General features: G+C 39.0%; 3 protein-coding genes across 3 annotated transcripts in view; all 3 read left to right on the top strand.

Annotated features, from left to right (window-relative positions):
- LOC103776323 (golgin subfamily B member 1-like) overlaps positions 1-5,226 on the top strand; it is a 7,012-nt gene extending 1,786 nt beyond the window's left edge. Inside the window, exons 2-4 of the mRNA XM_008943829.1 lie at positions 289-3,305; positions 3,390-5,025; positions 5,191-5,226. Coding sequence (XP_008942077.1) covers positions 289-3,305; positions 3,390-5,025; positions 5,191-5,226 — 4,689 coding nt within the window. The remainder of the gene's footprint in view (positions 1-288; positions 3,306-3,389; positions 5,026-5,190) is intronic.
- The window catches only part of CENPF (centromere protein F, 350/400kDa), a 30,863-nt gene extending 23,790 nt beyond the window's left edge, over positions 1-7,073 (top strand). Inside the window, exons 23-24 of the mRNA XM_008943831.1 lie at positions 5,414-5,565; positions 6,902-7,073. Of these exons, the coding sequence (XP_008942079.1) occupies positions 5,414-5,565; positions 6,902-7,073 (324 nt within the window). The remainder of the gene's footprint in view (positions 1-5,413; positions 5,566-6,901) is intronic.
- A 327-nt stretch (positions 7,074-7,400) lies between these two features.
- On the top strand, positions 7,401-16,252 carry LOC103776324. Its single transcript, XM_008943830.1, has 8 exons — positions 7,401-7,463; positions 8,697-8,849; positions 9,953-10,120; positions 10,951-11,001; positions 11,479-11,517; positions 12,168-12,338; positions 15,442-15,511; positions 16,125-16,252. The coding sequence occupies exons 1-8, from the start codon at positions 7,401-7,403 to the stop codon at positions 16,250-16,252; spliced, it is 843 nt and encodes a 280-aa protein (XP_008942078.1).
- The last annotated feature ends 1,267 nt before the right edge of the window (positions 16,253-17,519 follow it).

Raw genomic sequence — 17,519 nt, 5'->3', positions numbered from 1 at the left:
CTGTGGAAAGAGCTGGCTTTGCCTAAGGCAGTTCTGGAAGAAGAAGCAGCTGATGCAAGGAATTCAGAATCAGACAAACCAGGAAGCAATATTCAAGTTGGATCCTTAAAAGAGTCAGAAAACATGAGTGCTTTGTTGGCAAGTAAAGACACTGAGTTAAAAGAACTAAGAGGTGATTATGCAAAACTTCAGGAGGAAACAGAAATGTTAAAGAAAGAGTTGAGAAAAATATTTGTTGAATTTGGCGATAAAAGAGACGAAACAGTCAACTTAAACTCTTTGAGGCAGCAGGAGCAGTACCAGGAGCAATATAAGGGCAGCTTGTTGGAGGGTATAAAGCAGCTACAGAAGAAATTGAAGACATATGAAGCGGAAGCTGTAGACATTAAGATGGCCCTTGAACATGTGACTAGTGAGAAAGAAGCGCTTACTAAAAAAAGTGAAGAGAATTACAAAGTGAGCCAGGAGGAACTGCAGAAGTTGAGAATAGAAGCCAAGAAGGAAGTTGCAGAAAAGATGGAGGAGATAGAAGCATTCCATTGTTCACTTATGGATTTCAAAGATAAACTTGATCTGGAAAAAGAATTATTAAATGAAGCTATAAAGAAAGGAGAAGAAGAAGCCCACCATTACAAAACAGCATTTGAAGAGATGAAGAATGAAAAAGAGAAACTTATCAGTTGTTTAGAAAAGTCCAATTTAGAACTAATGAATATGAAAATGGAGGCAAAACATTTCAGTGAAGAAAACAGCAAACTGCTGATGGAGGTGTGTATGCTACGTGAGAAGGCTGGGATGAGTAGACCTGTAGGGTCATGCAAAGAGCTTAAGGAAGGAAATGATGCTGAAAAAGAAGTGGGAGAGTTTTGTTTGGAAAGTAATTCTCTTCAAGGAAAGCTGCAAGGTAAAGGCACCCGTCCTCAGCTGTCGGAGACTGATCACTCTGGGAAAACTGAACTGAGAGAAGGAACAGAATGTCAAATCCAGAACCAAATGCAAATGACTGAAGAGCTACTGGCAAAAGCTGCAAATGTCAATGTTTCTAAACCACAAGAGCAAAGAACTGCACCAGAGGACAAGTCCAGAGAGCGCCTTCAAAGAAAGTTACAGGCGGCTTTAATATCACGTAAAGAAGCCCTGAGGGAAAATAAATGTCTGAAAGACCAGATTGATAAGCTGGTGTTGGAAAGAGAGGAACTGGTGAACAAGACAGGGATGCTGGAACGCTTGTTAGAGCTTGGTAGAGAAAACCAAAGCTCAGGTACTGTTTCTGCTTTGCCTGAAGAGGAGAGTCTTGTTTCTGAAAATGCTAGACTGTTGACTGAAAACGAGAACCTCACTGCGGCGTGTGAAAGTCTCAAATCCACCATGGAGACTATAGTTCAGGAAAAAGAGGCCTTTTCTTTCCAACTAAATACCTTAAAAGATTCTCAGACAGTTGAATTAACAGGATGGAAGGCTAAACATAGTGAATTAAAGCAGGAGTATGAATCACTTCTTCAGGCATATGAGAATATCAGTAGTAAAGTAGCAGATATGAGGCAAGTTATTGATCTCAGTAGAAAAGAGAAGCAAGAGGCTATTCAAAGACTCAGGGAAGGAGAATCTGAGAAAGAGGCTCTTGAAAAGCATTTACAAAAACTCACTGATGAAAATGGGGCTATTAAGAATCAGCTGAAACAACTCAGCGAATCCAAGAAAATGGAAGTTGAGGAATTACAAAGTAAAGCAGAGAGGCAGATACGTGAGCAAGAGGCAAGGATGCAAGAACACCAGGATCGTCTTCATGAACTCACTGAACAGAATCATCAGCTTATGGAGGAAAATGAGCAGCTGAAACTAATTTCTGAAAATTTAAAGCAGGCTTTAGAGAAAATTCAGGATGAAAATGAGATCCTTCATAATGACATCACAGTAACTAAAGCAGCTTTGGGAGAGCTCCAGGTTCAAATGGAAGTGTACCAAAATGATACACAATGTAAAATCAGGGATGCGTTGTATGAGAATGAATCTTTGTTAAAGGACTTTAATGTGCTAAAGGATAAACTCTCTGAAAAAGAGCAAGATGTACTTGTCCTAGAACAAGAAATGAAATTGATTTCAGAAAAAGCTAAAGAAACGGAAAAATCTTTGGACCATAAAAGTCATTGTCTAACAAAGCTGGACATGGAATGCAAAAGTCTGACACAAGAAATTGTTAGTCTAAATGAAAAAGTTAAGATTTTAGAGGATGATAAATGTCTGTTACAGGAAGAATTAGAAAATGTACAAGAAAGTTCTTACAAAGTAAAGAATGAGAGAGAGTTTCTTGAGACAGAATTGCTTAATCATGTTAAAAAAGTTGATCATCTCACTGATAGGATGAAATCAGCACAGGTACAGAATAACTTGCTGTTACAGCAATTGGAAGACTTAAAGGCAGAAAAATGTAATGTGATTAGAGAAAAAGAGGAACAGCAGTTACATCTTGTAAAAATGTTTGAGGAGAAGGTGAAAAGTGCTCAAAGGGATAATAATGGAAGTAAAAACAAAACGAAAGAGTTGCAAGAACTCTTAAAGGAGAAACAGCAGGAGATCAACCATTTGCAAAAAGATTCTATAAGGTTCCAGGAGCTGATCCTGGATTTGGAAAGATCTGTGAAACTATCACAATCAAAAAGTGAAAAATTTGAAAAAGACTTAAGTAATATGTCAGAAAAGCTTGCAAAGTCAAATGAAGAAATATATCAGCTGAAGGGAAAGCTTTCTTCACAGCTGAATTTGTTAGATCAGTCAAAGAATGAAGTGGACAGGCTTACAGATGAGAATCTAACCTGGAGAAAAGAACTTAAGAAGAAAGATGATGAACTACAAATTCAAAAGAGGGAATATGAGAAAGAATTGGAGCTTAATCTTCAGCAGTTAAAATTGGTTCACCAAAGAGAGTTTTTGAACCTGGAGGAAAGACACGGTGCCCTTGAGAGAGAAAAAGATAGGGCAGTTAGTGAGATTCGTGGTCTGCAGCAGGAAATCAGCACTAAGGACTCCCAAAACCAGAAGCTGCAAGCAGATCTGAATGCAGCTTTGGCACGGTTAGCTGCTTTCACAAAGTGTATGTCCTCTCTGCAGGACGACCGAGACAGAGTGATCACTGAGATGAAAACCTGGGAAATGCAGTTCAAAGAGGCCATCCAAAATAAACAGAAACAGATAGAAGACAGTAATAAAAGAATAACGTCTTTACAAGATGAATTGAAAGCCAAAATCGCTCAGATTCAAGAACTGAATATCAAATATTCAGTGGTAGAGGAAACAAAGGATGAACTGTATTTGAGGCAAAAATCTGTTGACAAGCAACGCTATGAAGAGCTCTGCAGAATAAAGGAAGAAAATACTTTTATTTTAAACAGGCAGCAAGAATTGGAAGGTCTTCTTCAGTCCAAAGAAGAAACTTTGCAAGCACTCCTTAAAGAAAATAATTCTCTTAATCATCTTATAGAGAGTAGTAAAAGCACAGGAAGAGAGATAAAAGCTCTAGAAAGTAATTTTACCAGGCAGGAACAAGAATTGCAACAGCTTGTAGCTGAGAAGGAAAAAATGAATGCTGAATTGCAAAAGCAGATCACTATTTCTGAGCAAATGAAGATCATGCTAAATAATAAAGACAAAGAAATTTCCTTACTCATTTCTTCAAAAGGCGATGACATTTCTGACTATCTGATTCAGGTACAGACTCAACATAGAAAACAAATCCAAGAGTGTGAACTTCAGTTAAGGTCTTTGCAGATGGAGAGACAACAATCCGAGGAGTCCCGTCAGAGGATGGAAACTGAATTGAGAAATCTCCAGATGAAAGCAGACAGAGCAGGTCAAGATAAGGATGCAATTGCTAGTGAACTAGAAGCCTTTAAAAAATCCATGTCATCTCTTCAGAATGATCGAGATGAGCTTTTTTCTAAATACAGAGAGCTAGAACATCTTTACCAAGATGTCTTAAACCAGCGGGACGGTCTTATTGTTGGCCATGCAAGTGAGAATAATGCTTTGAAACAAGAGTTAAGGATACTTCTCAATCAGATAGATGATCTTCATTCTGAAAACGCAATGCTAAGTGCACAGCTGATAAAGTATAGGGAAGATCTTAATCAAGTTTTATCTCTGAAAGACCATCAGCTGAAAGACTTACTTAAGCAGAAATTGGATTGTATTAAAAGCCTTGAACAAGAAAAATATGATCTACAAAAGCAAGTAAAAGAAATGCAACTTTCCAATGAGCTGCAGAAGGATACTGCTGTGGCTTTGGAACACGAAAATAAAAAACTAGTGTCTAAAGTAAGTGATTTAGAATCTTTAATTGCATCACTAAACAAAGAGAAGCTTGTTTCTGAGTCTGGAGAGAAACTGCTAACGAGTGATAGTGTTCAGAAAAAAGAATGTGTATCAAATGGACAGTATGGAGCAACTCCTCAGAAGACTGTTCAAGAACTGCAGAAACGGAGAGGCAGAAACGCTAAGGATGCAGAGGAGGACTACAGTAAGACTCCTTTGACACTTGAACATGGAGCCGAGCCTGATGCTTTTGCAAAGAAGATGATGCTTGAAGTTCAGTCTCAAAACCTTGAGCTGAGGTCCCAAAACGAGGCCTTTGGGAAAGCCATGACTGCTCTGCAAAATGACAGAGATAGGGTAATAGAGGACTTAAAGGTACTTCAGAGCAGATACACCTCTGAACTCAAGACTGAAAAAAAGAAAGGAGATGAACTTGAAGCTGAATTGGATGGTTTTAAATTGCACCTTCTCAGTTTGCTCAAAGAAAATTCTCTTCTGAATCAGGCTGGTTTTGATGCTGCAGATAAGGTTACACTTGATCAGGTGGCTGATGAAGTTGAAAAGCTCTGTAGGATGCTAGTCAGTCGAGAGGTGGAGGTTAGCAGGCTCTCCTCTGAGTGTGGGAGTTATGTTCACCAGATTGAAGCATTTTCCAAGGCTATGGCCAGTCTTCAGGATGACCGAGACAAATTGCTGCAGGAGCTCAGCAATCAGAAGGTAACTTCTGAAACAAAACAGGGCACAGCTTCATTTCCCATTGGTTGCAACAGCATCAATGAGATAAATTATTTTAAAAGTAATTTGGATACACCTCAGAACAATAGGGAAAGGTTGGTAAGTTTTAATTAGCTACCTCACTTTGTAATATTTTTATTTATGCAGACAATGCTTAGAGACATCATGGGCTTTGGAGTTTAACTTGGTAAAATATATGAGTGCTGAGAAAATGTTCTGTGACTATAAAAGGCATGCTTATAATTTTGGGAGTTGAGATAATTATCCTGTTGAGCAAATAGGGAAAAGACCAGTATTCTGTAATTAGGATTCTGAAACTTGAACCTTATAGTTTTATTTCCAGTTCACTAATCATGTTTATTAAACGTAGGCCAAAGAAGGAGCCAACCTTGCAGCTGTTGAAATATCAAAACTGAAGACCAAGGTTGATGATTTGGAGAAGGCGTTGCATCAGACAAAAGCCTTCCAAGCAGAAGCTGAGAGAGAGATTGCATCATACCAGAATGAGCTTGCAGGATTAAGGTATAAATGTTAAAATTAAATACTTCATGTGGCTCTTGTTTGGATTTCTTCAGTGCCTTCACAACCCGACATAAAACTGACACAAAACCAGAAGCACATACAGTCGAGCAGGAAACAGGATAAAAATATTTCTGTAATGTGTGAAATCCACTTCCACAGGTTTGTCTTTGCTTGCAGTTATCCTTGTATCTTTATCTAATGGTCTCTTGGTTTATGTATAGTCTCAAGCAGTCTTAACTGAATGTTTTCTCTTCTGATGGTGGATTGGACATATGGAGCTACAGGTTAAGAATCTTACTTCAGTGCTTGGTATCATATTCTCTTCTAGAGTCACAGCTGATATGGTTGAACATTTCCCCCTGCAGATCTCCTTATTTCAAAGATAACCTGGGGCATGTTTGGCCCAACTACATATTGAAAATTCAGTTCATTTCATATCTGAGCCTTGTTTTAGGTTCCAGAGTCCACTTCAGCACTGTTCACATCTGGCACCATCTATGATGAATGAGTAGTGTGACACCTTGGACCTAATTATGAGGATGTCTCCCAAGATCTGCTTCACAGAAGGCAGTAGGCATTTTTAAGGGGCACTCAGTGGAGGCAGATCAGGTTGTCTTGGACTACTGTTCTCATTCAGGCTTTTAAACTGTTTTGTACTGGAAGCTTTTGGGAATGTAGATCCAAAGGCCAGCCCCACATTTATCTTTGCAAATGTGAGCAAGTTAGCGTGAAACACCCAAACCTCATTCTGACTTGGAGACTGAACCAGTGAACAGCATGACTAGTCATCTTCCATTTTTCCCCCTCATTTTCTCCTATCAAAAACATGTAGTAAATTGAGTTCAGAATCACTTTGATGCACTTTGTGATGTTGCTTGTGTACGAGTTTCTGGAGTTGTGGGATGTTTGTGCATTTTAATGTTCTGCATTTAGGTTATTCCTTGTCAAATGTGGATGCTTCCAGAGGGGTTGACTGGCTACCTTGAGCAGTGCTCCATACAGCTACGTTGCCTTGCACAGCCTAATTCTTTGCACAGCTGCAATAGTTCTTGTTTAACAGATGTTACTATCTTTACAGCCAATGAGCTTCTCTCATCTCCAAGCCAACGATGTACCACTTCCCAGGCTTTACTTTCTGATTTTTTTTTCCTTAGCAGATGTCTTTAAACTGAAGTATGTATTGAGAATGTTCATATCATGCTCCATATTTGCATATAACTGTTCCAAATATCCCATGATTTATTTCAGAAATAACAGTAAGTACAGCTTTATGCTTTCCATGGACTTGTGTGTAGTATGTCATCGTTTAACGTCCAGCCCAATATTTTGTGTTCAGAATGGAAAAATCCCTCCTCCTCTCAGAGTCCCAGGCACTCCGAAATCAATGTCAGGTGACAGCTGCTGAGAGAGATCGACAGATTGCAGAACTGCAGAAGCTGCAACAAGACCTGATTGTTAAGAAATCAGTCTCTGCTGGCAGCAGTTACCCAGTCCAGGTAAACAAATGAAGTGAGCAGGAGGCACAAATCTGCTTCTGTTGGTTTATTGTATTAACTTTGCAGCCTTTGTCTTAAAAGAGTACTATTCAGCATATGATGGTGAATTATGGAAGGCTGATGAGTCCTCTACCTCTGTATCAGTGTTGCCTGGAGTCTGATCAGCAAGTTAGAACTATCCCAAGAAAATTGATTTGTAATTATTAAAACCATTTTTTTTCAATGGAGATTGATAGATTGAACAACTTCTTTTAAACAAAGGAATATCACTAATTTCTCATATGTTGATAAAATAACTGAGACGACTCACTGATGTGATGTGTTTTAATGGTTAAAACCATGGAAAGCACCTTCATAAAGATGTTAAGTGATTGTGAAGTGAAAGGTGAAGGTCATGAACCAGTAAGTTACTGATTCTTAATCAAAAAAGACTAACAATTTGCTGTGGTTACATGGAAGTTATTTGCTTGTTGCTGATTTTAGTAGATTAGTTAAGTAATCTTAGAAGTTACTGTCTTCAGTTAGTTAAGTACATATATTTAATATAATAAGTTTTTAAAAAAGGCTTTTTTTACATTGACAAGTTTTTAGAATTTGTATACTTGATGCTGACAAATTTTAAAGATCTGATAAAGTTCATTCTTCAGAGCCTAAATCAATCTCTGTTTACTGGAGATTAGAGTAAGAACTGACTGGGGACAGAAGGGAGAGATGTGCTTAGTGGAAGTGTTCTTGCCCTTCCCCTGAAGCAGCTGGAGTTGGCTTCTGCCAGGAACAAAATACCAGATTTAGAAAGGCAGCAGCTGAGACCTGCCCCAGCAATTGCTGTCTGCTTTTGTGGACTAGCATTAAATGTTCAAGAGAAGTGTTATTTTAGAATAGTCTTACTTGCCTTTTCCAAGTAGAAGTAATGCCAAGGAAGTAAATCATGTTCCTTTTAATTTCACTAGAAACAATGTTTTGATTTGTCAAGTTTGTGTCTTATATACTGTTCATTTTCTGTGATTAAAATCACAAAAAAAAGCTACTGAACAGTAATGTCTCTTGGGTTATGGAATATTTTCTGTGGTAGCAGTCTTTATTTCATGATTGTATAGGAAAATACTTTCCATAAAGCATTAGAGATGGCACACTTCCCACTGCCATGGGAGATAAACATCAGATAAAGGGATAAAGGTGGCCAAAGGTGCAAGTCAGTGATCATCAAGCTGGGTGTGTTTTTGTTTTTTTCCTTCCAAAATGGACTTAGGGCTTTAAATGTGTAGTTACAGAGTAATTGTTCTTGTACAAGTCATGAATACCATACATTATTAGTTTGAAAATAATTTTAGAAAGGTGTTTTATATGCAACTGGCTTTTGCTATTTTTTCTTTTTTTTTTTTTCCAGATTAAAAATTAAGTTGGGTTGCCTTTTTTAGTAATGTTTTATTGTTTAATGGAAGTATTTAGGTTGAAAACACCACATAGAAGATTTCTTTTTTTTTTTTTTAATATAAAGTCTCTTGCAAATCCAGTATTGTGATAAGGAAATGACCTTGTAAAAAAGGAAGTACTATGTAGTCCATATGTATATTTAGTGTTTATTTAAAGAACTCCTATACCATCTACCCTGAATATACTATAATCCTTTTTAAGGCTTTAGAAACTGTCTCCCTGGCTGGAAGTGCAGATACACCAGAGGACATCAAACATGTCTTGGCTGAGAAGAATCAGCTTCAGAGTGAGCTGCAGCACTGCCTTCAGGAGATGCACCAGAAGGATCTGCATTTCCAGCAGATTAATTCAAAGGTAACAGAACAACAGTTGTCATCCTCAACAGCTGGTGTGAATCTGAGCTGGTGTCAACATAGAAATATTGCTAAATTGGCATGAGTGAAAGGTAGTTTGCTTTAAAACTTAAATTCTTCAAAACAACCCTGTTGGCTCAGACTAGAAATTCGGAACTAAATATCAGTATTGTGTCTCTGTCAGGCTTTTCCTGACTTGTTATTTGGCTGAGAGGGGTTTATTTGAATCTGCATTCTGAACACATTAGTGGGGCACTGCTAAACTTTCACTCAGAGTAGAATATTTCTCATTAGAGACAGAAACAAATGTCTGGCTTAGCTGGTACAAGATTTTTGCTATCTCATACTGAATTTTAAACATCTCAAAAATATTTCCTTACAATTCTTGATGAACACTTTTGTGGCTTTTAAGATGGTAAGAGTGAGTCCCCATGTGCACATACATATTTGTGTTCAGTTTTCTCTGCAAAAGTTTGTAAATGTTCTTGGAAATTCCTTTTAACATTTGTTTCTCTGTGTGTTGCCTGTTTGTTATTCAGGCAAATTAGGTTTACATTTACTTTCATCTGTTGTTGTGTCTGTTTTCACTTCTCCACCCAAACATTTTAGCAACCTAGCAACAATTTTAACCAAACTTTGAAACAGGTATAGAACTCTCAAGCTCCTCCAAGTGAAGGTGATTGTTTAGGTAAGGGGTGGAGACACAAATTGTGGTCTGGTATTTGAAAAGAGGAAAACTTGACTGCTGAGCATTCCTGGACTGCCTGGTGAATGTGTTTAGACTCTGAGGCTTGTTTGGCTACATGCATTTCCTGAAGTAGCAGCTATGTACACTGTCTTTTGGAGGTGGTGATAGCATTGGGGTTTAAAACCCTGAGTTTCTGCTTTGGGCATATTGATGACAGGCAAAATCAATCCTCAGGTTTCATTATTTCAAATTCTCAGAAAACAACAAGTTAAATCTTACCAATCTGTTACCTTGCCAAAAAGTTGATGCGATTTTAAAATGAATACTCGGTTGTTTTGTCAGGTCTCAAGTCTGTACTAATTTCCTGGAGGAGATACTTCCTAATTTTCATTCATTTACCTGTTAATTTCTTTCAGGCTGTGCAGTCAGTAGAAGAGAATGCTGTCCTCTCAGCCCAGCTGAAGACTCTCTCCCAGACTCTGAGGGATAACCAGCTCCGTTACACAGACCTGCAAAATCGTTATCTGAGACTGGAGAGGGAATACCAGACAGCACAAGTGGCATCTTTCCAGGGTGCTGCTGAGGTAAACAAATACATGGCAATGGTCTTAGTTTTTTTACTTCAGTGTTCATGCTTCTCTCTTTTTCATGCTAAAAATGAAGTAAATACTTGTACTGCTTCAGTACTTCTGCTGGCCCATGATGTTTCATCTTTTTTTGAATTGCCTGCATCTTGCAGAGATAGTTGGATGATCACTAATCAATCACTGGATCAGCAAAAATCTAGTGATAATTTCATATCAGTTGTAAATCATTTTGCAGGGTGTTTGAGTAATGTTCTCAGAAGTGAGATCTGTATCACCATTTCAGCATTTTAGGGCTTTTTGCCAACCCATCACGAACATCTGTAAGCTTATTGCTTTGTGATCTCTTCATTTTAAAAAGTTTTCCTATACTGTCTTTATTACTCTGTAACAATCAATTAACATAATACCATAAAACTTCATATGGATACAACCCTTGCTTCTCCATAAACAGAATTAAACACTAACAAGGAGAACTGTAAACTAAAAACTAAATGAAGGGCTAGATTATTTATGAGACAGGAGGTGTGTGGGTGCATTTCTTTCCCTGCAGACATTGCTGAGAGGTCACTGTGTACCTGTGCACACCTGTACACAGTGTACCTGTATCCTTCAAGTCCTGCAGCACACACTGACTGTATTCTTCAACTTTCTGTTAGAAAACAGGTTTGGAAAATTGCAGCTCCAGAAATTAAAAGATTAAATGTCACAGAGAGTGCTTTGTTCCACTCTTTTGTGGTGCTTATGGCTTCTTTAATTGAAATAAAGATTTTTTAGCAACTGGAAAAATAATGACAGGCTTTTTTCCCCCCCTCTTCAATATTTTCTAGGGTGGAACTAGAGCAGAAGTTCCCCCTGGAGCACCACAGGAAAGATCTGCAGTTATTGTTGAAATAGACAACATGGAACTAAATGAACTCAGGAAAAGGTCAGGACTGAGAGCATGTATTAGCAATATTGTTTTCCTAACAGCTATGTTCTAAGTCCAAAAGTGTTTAACTATCCCTCTAAGGCATTTGGGGTGGAAAGGGAAAGAAGTGGATTTACAGTGGATTAAATGAATCATAATCTTATTCTTGAATTGTTATCATCTGGTAATATTTGTGGCTTGTTTTTGTAAAGGTATATACTTGTTGGTGATTATTTCAATATCTAATATAAAGTATCTCGTAATTAAGTCTTCATCACAAAAAAGATCATTCCTTAATAAAAAAGAAAAAGAAAGTAATTCTTTCAGTATGTACACAACTGAGTTTTACTTTCTGCTAGGCTTGCAGAGACTGAGCAACAGTATGATTCAGTGCAGCAAGCACTCTCACAGCTCACAGAAACGCTCTCAGAAGAGAAGAGGAGGAGAGAAGCTGCAGAAGAAGCTCTTGGGCTCTCTGAGGAGCGAAGTAACAGGTAAAATACTCCTGTTTTTTTCTTGTATTTTTAAAGTATGTGACAGATTGCTGCATTAAACTCTGCTGGGGATATGAAAAAAGTTGTATGTCCAGAGAGTTAAAGCTGTCTTTTGCTTCTGTTTCCCCTGGGATGAAGCCATGTGAGGTTTTCATTTACACTGTGCCTGGAGGAAATGCAGGGTGCACTACACAACTGGAAAAAGGAGTGTCAGATTTTTTGTTTGCCTTTTAATTTTAGTGAGATTAGTGATAGGTTTTCCTCTGGGTGTTAAATTTCTGAGCAAATAATAGAACCTGTCTGTTGAGTCCACAGTAACTCAGTACTCAGTGGTACTTGTCTTTTTTTTTCCAAGTTAGGAAAAAATCTTGCCTAGAACAACTTTAGCACAGCCACTGTTTAGATTTGAAATATCATTAGCTATCTGCCTACATAAAGTGTCTGTCATTACCATCATCTGGAAATCACTGTTCAGTCAGCTAGTGAGGATGGTGATTATTTTGAACAAATGTAACACCCTGGGAGTAGATTGTAAACAGAGACTGAAAAAGTCTCTGACAACATAAACTGTTTTACTGCTTTTTGTGGGGACCTTCCCCTGCTAATGTAAGCATACAAAATAACGTTTCTTTTGTGAATTCAGGACTTCCAAAGAGGAGATAATTCTGTATTCCACTGTCACCCTTTGGTTTTCCCTAGATTTGAAGCAAGCAGTTACAGGTCTGTCCCTAGTGACTACACTGTTCAGATGGAAGCTGAGGAGGAGAGAGAGGCCTTAATCATTGATCCTAGTGAGCACGTAGTAGTGCGAAAGGTGAGTAAATGAGCAAAGGAGAGCTTTTACAATCCCTGCACTAGAAGCTACTTGAAAGTGGTGTGCATCCTCTATACTGGTAGTCACAGGCAAGACTGGTGGCACAGCTCATTGGCTCCCTCATGCTACCCCTTACTGCTTTCCCTCTGCCCTCTGCTGTACCTCTCTATCAGCTGGCATTCATTCTTGGAGTGCAGATTTCCATTCTGAGTGGCTGGAAGTCGCTCAGTTTGGGTTGTCTTCTTTATATATAAAACACTGGCATGAGGCAGCTACTTGTGTAATCCACCTTGTCTCTGGGAAGCTGACTGTGAAGTCCTCTTTTACTGGGTTAGGTGTTGTGGGGGTGGGTGAGCCACAGAGGCCTCTGTTCAAAGTAGCAAGCTGCTACTGAAGTGACATTTTACTAAAAAGCATCCTTAATTTCTCCCTGTCTGTGGATGGTGAGTCAAATACAGGGAGCTGTGCAAACCATGCCATAGAGCACATTACATATGTCCAAATTACAGTGTGAGTAATCACATTTATATTACATATGTGGCTGTTAAATGTGTGTGTGAATTATGCATTTTCATCTCCAGTATGTATAGGTAATTACAAAATACACAAATACTTCTTAGGCATTCCTCTCCCTTTTAATTAATTTTCTTTGGGCTGCAAGTCATTTATCATAGAATCATAGAGTTGTTTAGGTTGGAGAAGGCCTTTAAGATTATCAAGTCCAACTGTTAATGTAACTACAAAGTCCACTGCTAAACCATGTCCCTCAGCACCCTATCTACACGTCTAGGGATAGTGATTCAACCCCTTCCTGGGCAGCCCGTTCTAATGCTTGATAACCCTCTCAGTGAAGAAATTTTTCCTAATACCCAGGCTAAACCTCCCCTTGCACAACTTGAGGACGTTTCCTGTTGTCCTATTTCTTGTTACTTGTGAGAGACCGAACTCATCTCTCTACAACCTCCTTTCATGTAGCTTTAGAGGGTGAGAAGGTCTCTGAGCCTCCTTTTTTTCAGACTATACAGCCCCAGTTCCCTCAGCTGCTCCTCCTGTAAAACTTGTGCTCTAGCCTCTTCATCAGCTTAGCTGCCCTTCTCCAGACCTGCTCCAGCACCTCAATGTTTTTCTTGTGTTGAGTTGCCCCAAACTGAACCCAGTACTTGAGGTGTGGCCTCACCAGTGCCGAGCACAGGGGGAGCTCTCTTGGGCTTCCAGCTTTTGCCTCAGCTGCAGCACTCGATGCCACAGCACAAAGTTTATAATGCCTCAGAAGTCTCAGCTGCAGTGGAGCTTCCTCTCCTTTACATTTGTGATTAAATCTGATGGGTTTTGTTTCCTAACCAGATGAAAGGAGGAGCCCTTTCCTTCCGGAGGTGGCTTCGAGGACGAAGTCTTTACTGTTCTAAGCTGCTGACCTCCAGAGCAAAATCCCGTTACTTATTCCTCACATACCTACTGACACTGCACCTGCTGGTTTTCCTCTGCCTCACTGGGGCCCTCTGAATATGCTGCCTTCCCTGGGTGAATTTTTAGAGGTGTGCCAAGTCATGATAATAGACTTCTCACATGCTGCTGTTAAGCTATGCACTGGACACGGTTGTATATATTCTTGTTACACTACATGAATCTTGAGCTTCTCAGAAGAGATTTGTGTATGTCACAGTTGCTCCAAAGTTGACTTGAATTGCTCTTTAACAGTGGAATATTATATTTGCTAAGGAGAAAATATTCCCCTCTGCCCTATAAAGAAACTGCTGCATACAGGTTATTTAATATTGTTGGTGAGTACGTAATGATTGATTACTACTGAATGGGTTGTAAATGATATCTTTTCTATATAAATTTTATTTTAAGAGTTAAACTATAAATTTTAAAGGAATATTCAGCTATTACTGTTTATTGGCTTCTTGATTATAACAAGAAGTTTTATAGAGTGCAATAAAGGAAAAACTACTGTGTTTTTTTGATTTTTTTTTTGTTTGTTTTGTGGCTGAAAATAAAAGAATTAAGAATGTTTCTGTGGCTGTAGAGTTTGTCATGGCTGTGACAAGTTGCACAGATGTGTATGTGATCATGAGGTAAGACAGATTAAAGATTCAGAGTGGACATGACATGAATAAATGTCTTCAACATCTATTCCTTAACTGCTGTCTGAAGGTGCAATTTCTGTAACTTTTCTCCTCTTTTTTTTTTTTCCTTTTAAATTCACTTGCACTTCTTGTCTTGGTGGGTTTAGTTGCTGCCTGTCTTAAGGGCAAAATGTTACTCTGCTGCTCAACACATGAAATTCAAGCTTATAAAGACACCATCTTACATATTTTACTTTTTTTTTACATGTTTTGGCTTCGTGGTACAAATGCATAAAAGGTGTACTTTCAGCTAAGAGGCTGCAAGAAGCAGGATTTGCATTTGGCTTCTGTAGACACATAATAGTTAAAAAAAAAAGCTTATTTGTGCAGACTGTGATGACTGAAAGCTGGAAGGTTGTTTTTACACCCTGTATTGTTTGCTGGTGTAGGTTCTCTCTGCGTTTCTGCTCACATCTGTATAAAATGGAATTAAACACAAAACAAGCTGAGTTGGAAGGAGTAGAAGAAAAAGGAGTGGTGGTTTGATTTCCTGTTTGTTCAGCTAAAATCCTAAAAATCCTGTGGGAAAAGAAAAACCTAAGAAGTAGGGAAATAGGATGATTCCATCCGTTTTACTGATGGGCAGACACAAGGTTGCCTTTAACTTCCCTTTGAAGAGATGTTAGTGAGTTCTCTGCTGCTGGCCCAAGGGTTCTTGTGTTCAGGGTCTGCTGCACAGTGTTGGGATGGGTGAGAAAAAGAGATTGGTTGGAATTTTTGTTAACATTTACCAAATTGTACCTGCTGTTCTGCATCACTTGGTTTTGTTGGTGGCATGAGAAATCCTGCCAGCTGTAGTCACCACTGTAGGTAAATCCTGTAAACTTTGGTCTTTTCACGGTTCTTTATTTCTTAGTCTGGTAAAGATCTGAATTTCTTTATACATCCAGTATATTCCAATGTGGGTTTTGTCTTCTTTTTTTGCCTCACATCTCTTTTGAGTGGCTGATTGCTGATTCAATCCCTGTTTTCAGCCATGGTGTCACCCAAGTGCAGAGATAAGTCAGCTGTTTTCAGTCTCTGTGCCACAGGAACGAATGCCAGGTACAGTTGAAACATGACCACTGTACTTTGGTACAACTTCTCCCTTTCCAGCCTGAAGATGGGTGTTAACAGAATGATAATGAGCTATTCTTAGCTAATTGTGTTAGAATGAAGCAGTGTGCTTTCCAAGGACAGCACTGGACCTGCAGATCCTTCCAGTCTTACTCAGCTAGTGTGAGGGATTTTTTGTTTTGAGGGGAAAAACCAGCACTCTGTCATGAGATGCAGCAGGCTGATGAGTGGGAAAGGATCCAGAGATGTTAGAAATTCTGCCCTAATTTATCCAGGCCTCTGTGCTGTCCCTTTGATAAGCACAAACTGAAAAGAAAAGTTCCCAAAAATGGCTTGACACGTGTGGGTATTCTGTGAACTCCATTCCAGAAGCTGATATAAATGTAATGAGAGGTGAGATCATGTCATTTATGAAGAGGCTTTTCCAAATCACCATTTTTGGGTAGGTATTGGCAGGTTTTTAATGCCTTGCTTCACTTGGTCTGAGATCTTTTGGGGATTTACACGTTTCATCCTGGACTTGGATGCTGTTTGCCCCGGGTGTTGAAGGAATCCCAGAAGGTCTCCTGGTGTAAGGTAATTTTTGACTGTGTGGTTGCAGGGAAATGTGCAGATGTTGCTGATCACTGGAAGGATCAGTGTTGTGCAATGAAACCTTTAGCTGAAACCTGGAAGTTCAACACTAAAAAAGTGTTTGCTGTATGGACATCAGGCCTTATGCAGAAATGAAGAAAGAAGTTTTCTGTTAAATGTGTTTAATTTTTGCATTGGGAAGTCAAAAAAAAAAAAACTAAATTGAAGTGAAAAAATCAAGAAAATTCAGGAAATTTATTTGGGAAATCCATCTGGTGAAAAGATTTCTGAATAGCTGCTTTGTGAAAAGGGTTATGAACCCTATAAATTGGGCACTGTAAAGAATAACATAACTCACTCAATGCAGATTTTAAGTAGTGCTCTTGATTAGTTCATCACATAATTCAGTAATAATAAGCAAAGAAAGATAATTTTAAAAAGAAGGGAAATGAACACATTCAGTCATTGATTTTGTTGGTGTCAGTGGCTTCTCTGGAATCTAATCAATAGTGAATGAAAGTGTAAATGATTGCTGCCAGCCTTCCAACGTGTAGCTGGCTCAGACCAGTGGGGGGTTCCCAATGAATTTTGTCTCTCTGTGTACTGTACTGACCTTAGTAGTACATGTAAAGCTGAACATGAAATGCTGTGGCTGGGACTGGATGGGAATATTACTTCTCACCATGGAGGATTAAACATCTTGGTCCTCTCCAGCCTGCCTCAGAGCCAAGGAGCAATGCTGAGCTCTTGGAGCTGTGTAGCATTTCTCTACTTTAAAAAATCTCTACTCCTAAATTCCAGTACCTCACCTGAGCCAATTACTCATGTATTTAAGAACTGAGTTTCCTTCTGGTTTACCCTCGTGGAGTGAGAGGCTGTGTGCAGTTCAGAAATGCTGGATGCTGCTGCTGCTAAATGGTTGGTGTGTTGCATTCTAAAAGCTTTTTCCTGAGGATCAGGCACTTGGCTAGGGCAGCATGAGTCTGTTGCAGGGCAGACCCTAGTGCTGGTGGCTGTTCTGCCACTTCTCCTGGCCTGCCTGTGCACATAGCACTTAGGTGGAACTGTACAGCCATCAACAGTCAAATAGATTTTTGGATTAATCACAAAAATGATGCTGGATACGTTTTGGCATTGTTAGGGACCAGAATTCTTCTGGACAAGTGTTTTTCCATTCCTTTCCTATTTCTGAAGTATCCTTCCTTACCCAGTGAAGTGCCAGAGGAGGAAAAATAAAGTCCTTCCCTCTTAGCTGCCCAAAGAGGCATTTGTACAGTCCTAAAAATAACCAAGGAATCCAAAACCAGAAATCTTGATGAAATTCAGGCTCTCCCTTGGTGGGAGTTTTGCCATGAATTCCAATGAGTTCAGGACTTGATTTGATGTGTGTTGGCCAAGTGCTCAAGCTGAGTTGTTCCTGGAT

The sequence above is a fragment of the Merops nubicus genome, unplaced genomic scaffold, assembly GCF_000691845.1.
Source record: "Merops nubicus isolate BGI_N331 unplaced genomic scaffold, ASM69184v1 scaffold9707, whole genome shotgun sequence".
Lineage (NCBI taxonomy): Eukaryota > Metazoa > Chordata > Aves > Coraciiformes > Meropidae > Merops > Merops nubicus.
Note: the sequence above shows the minus strand (reverse complement) of the source record. Positions and strands in the feature narration are given on the sequence as shown.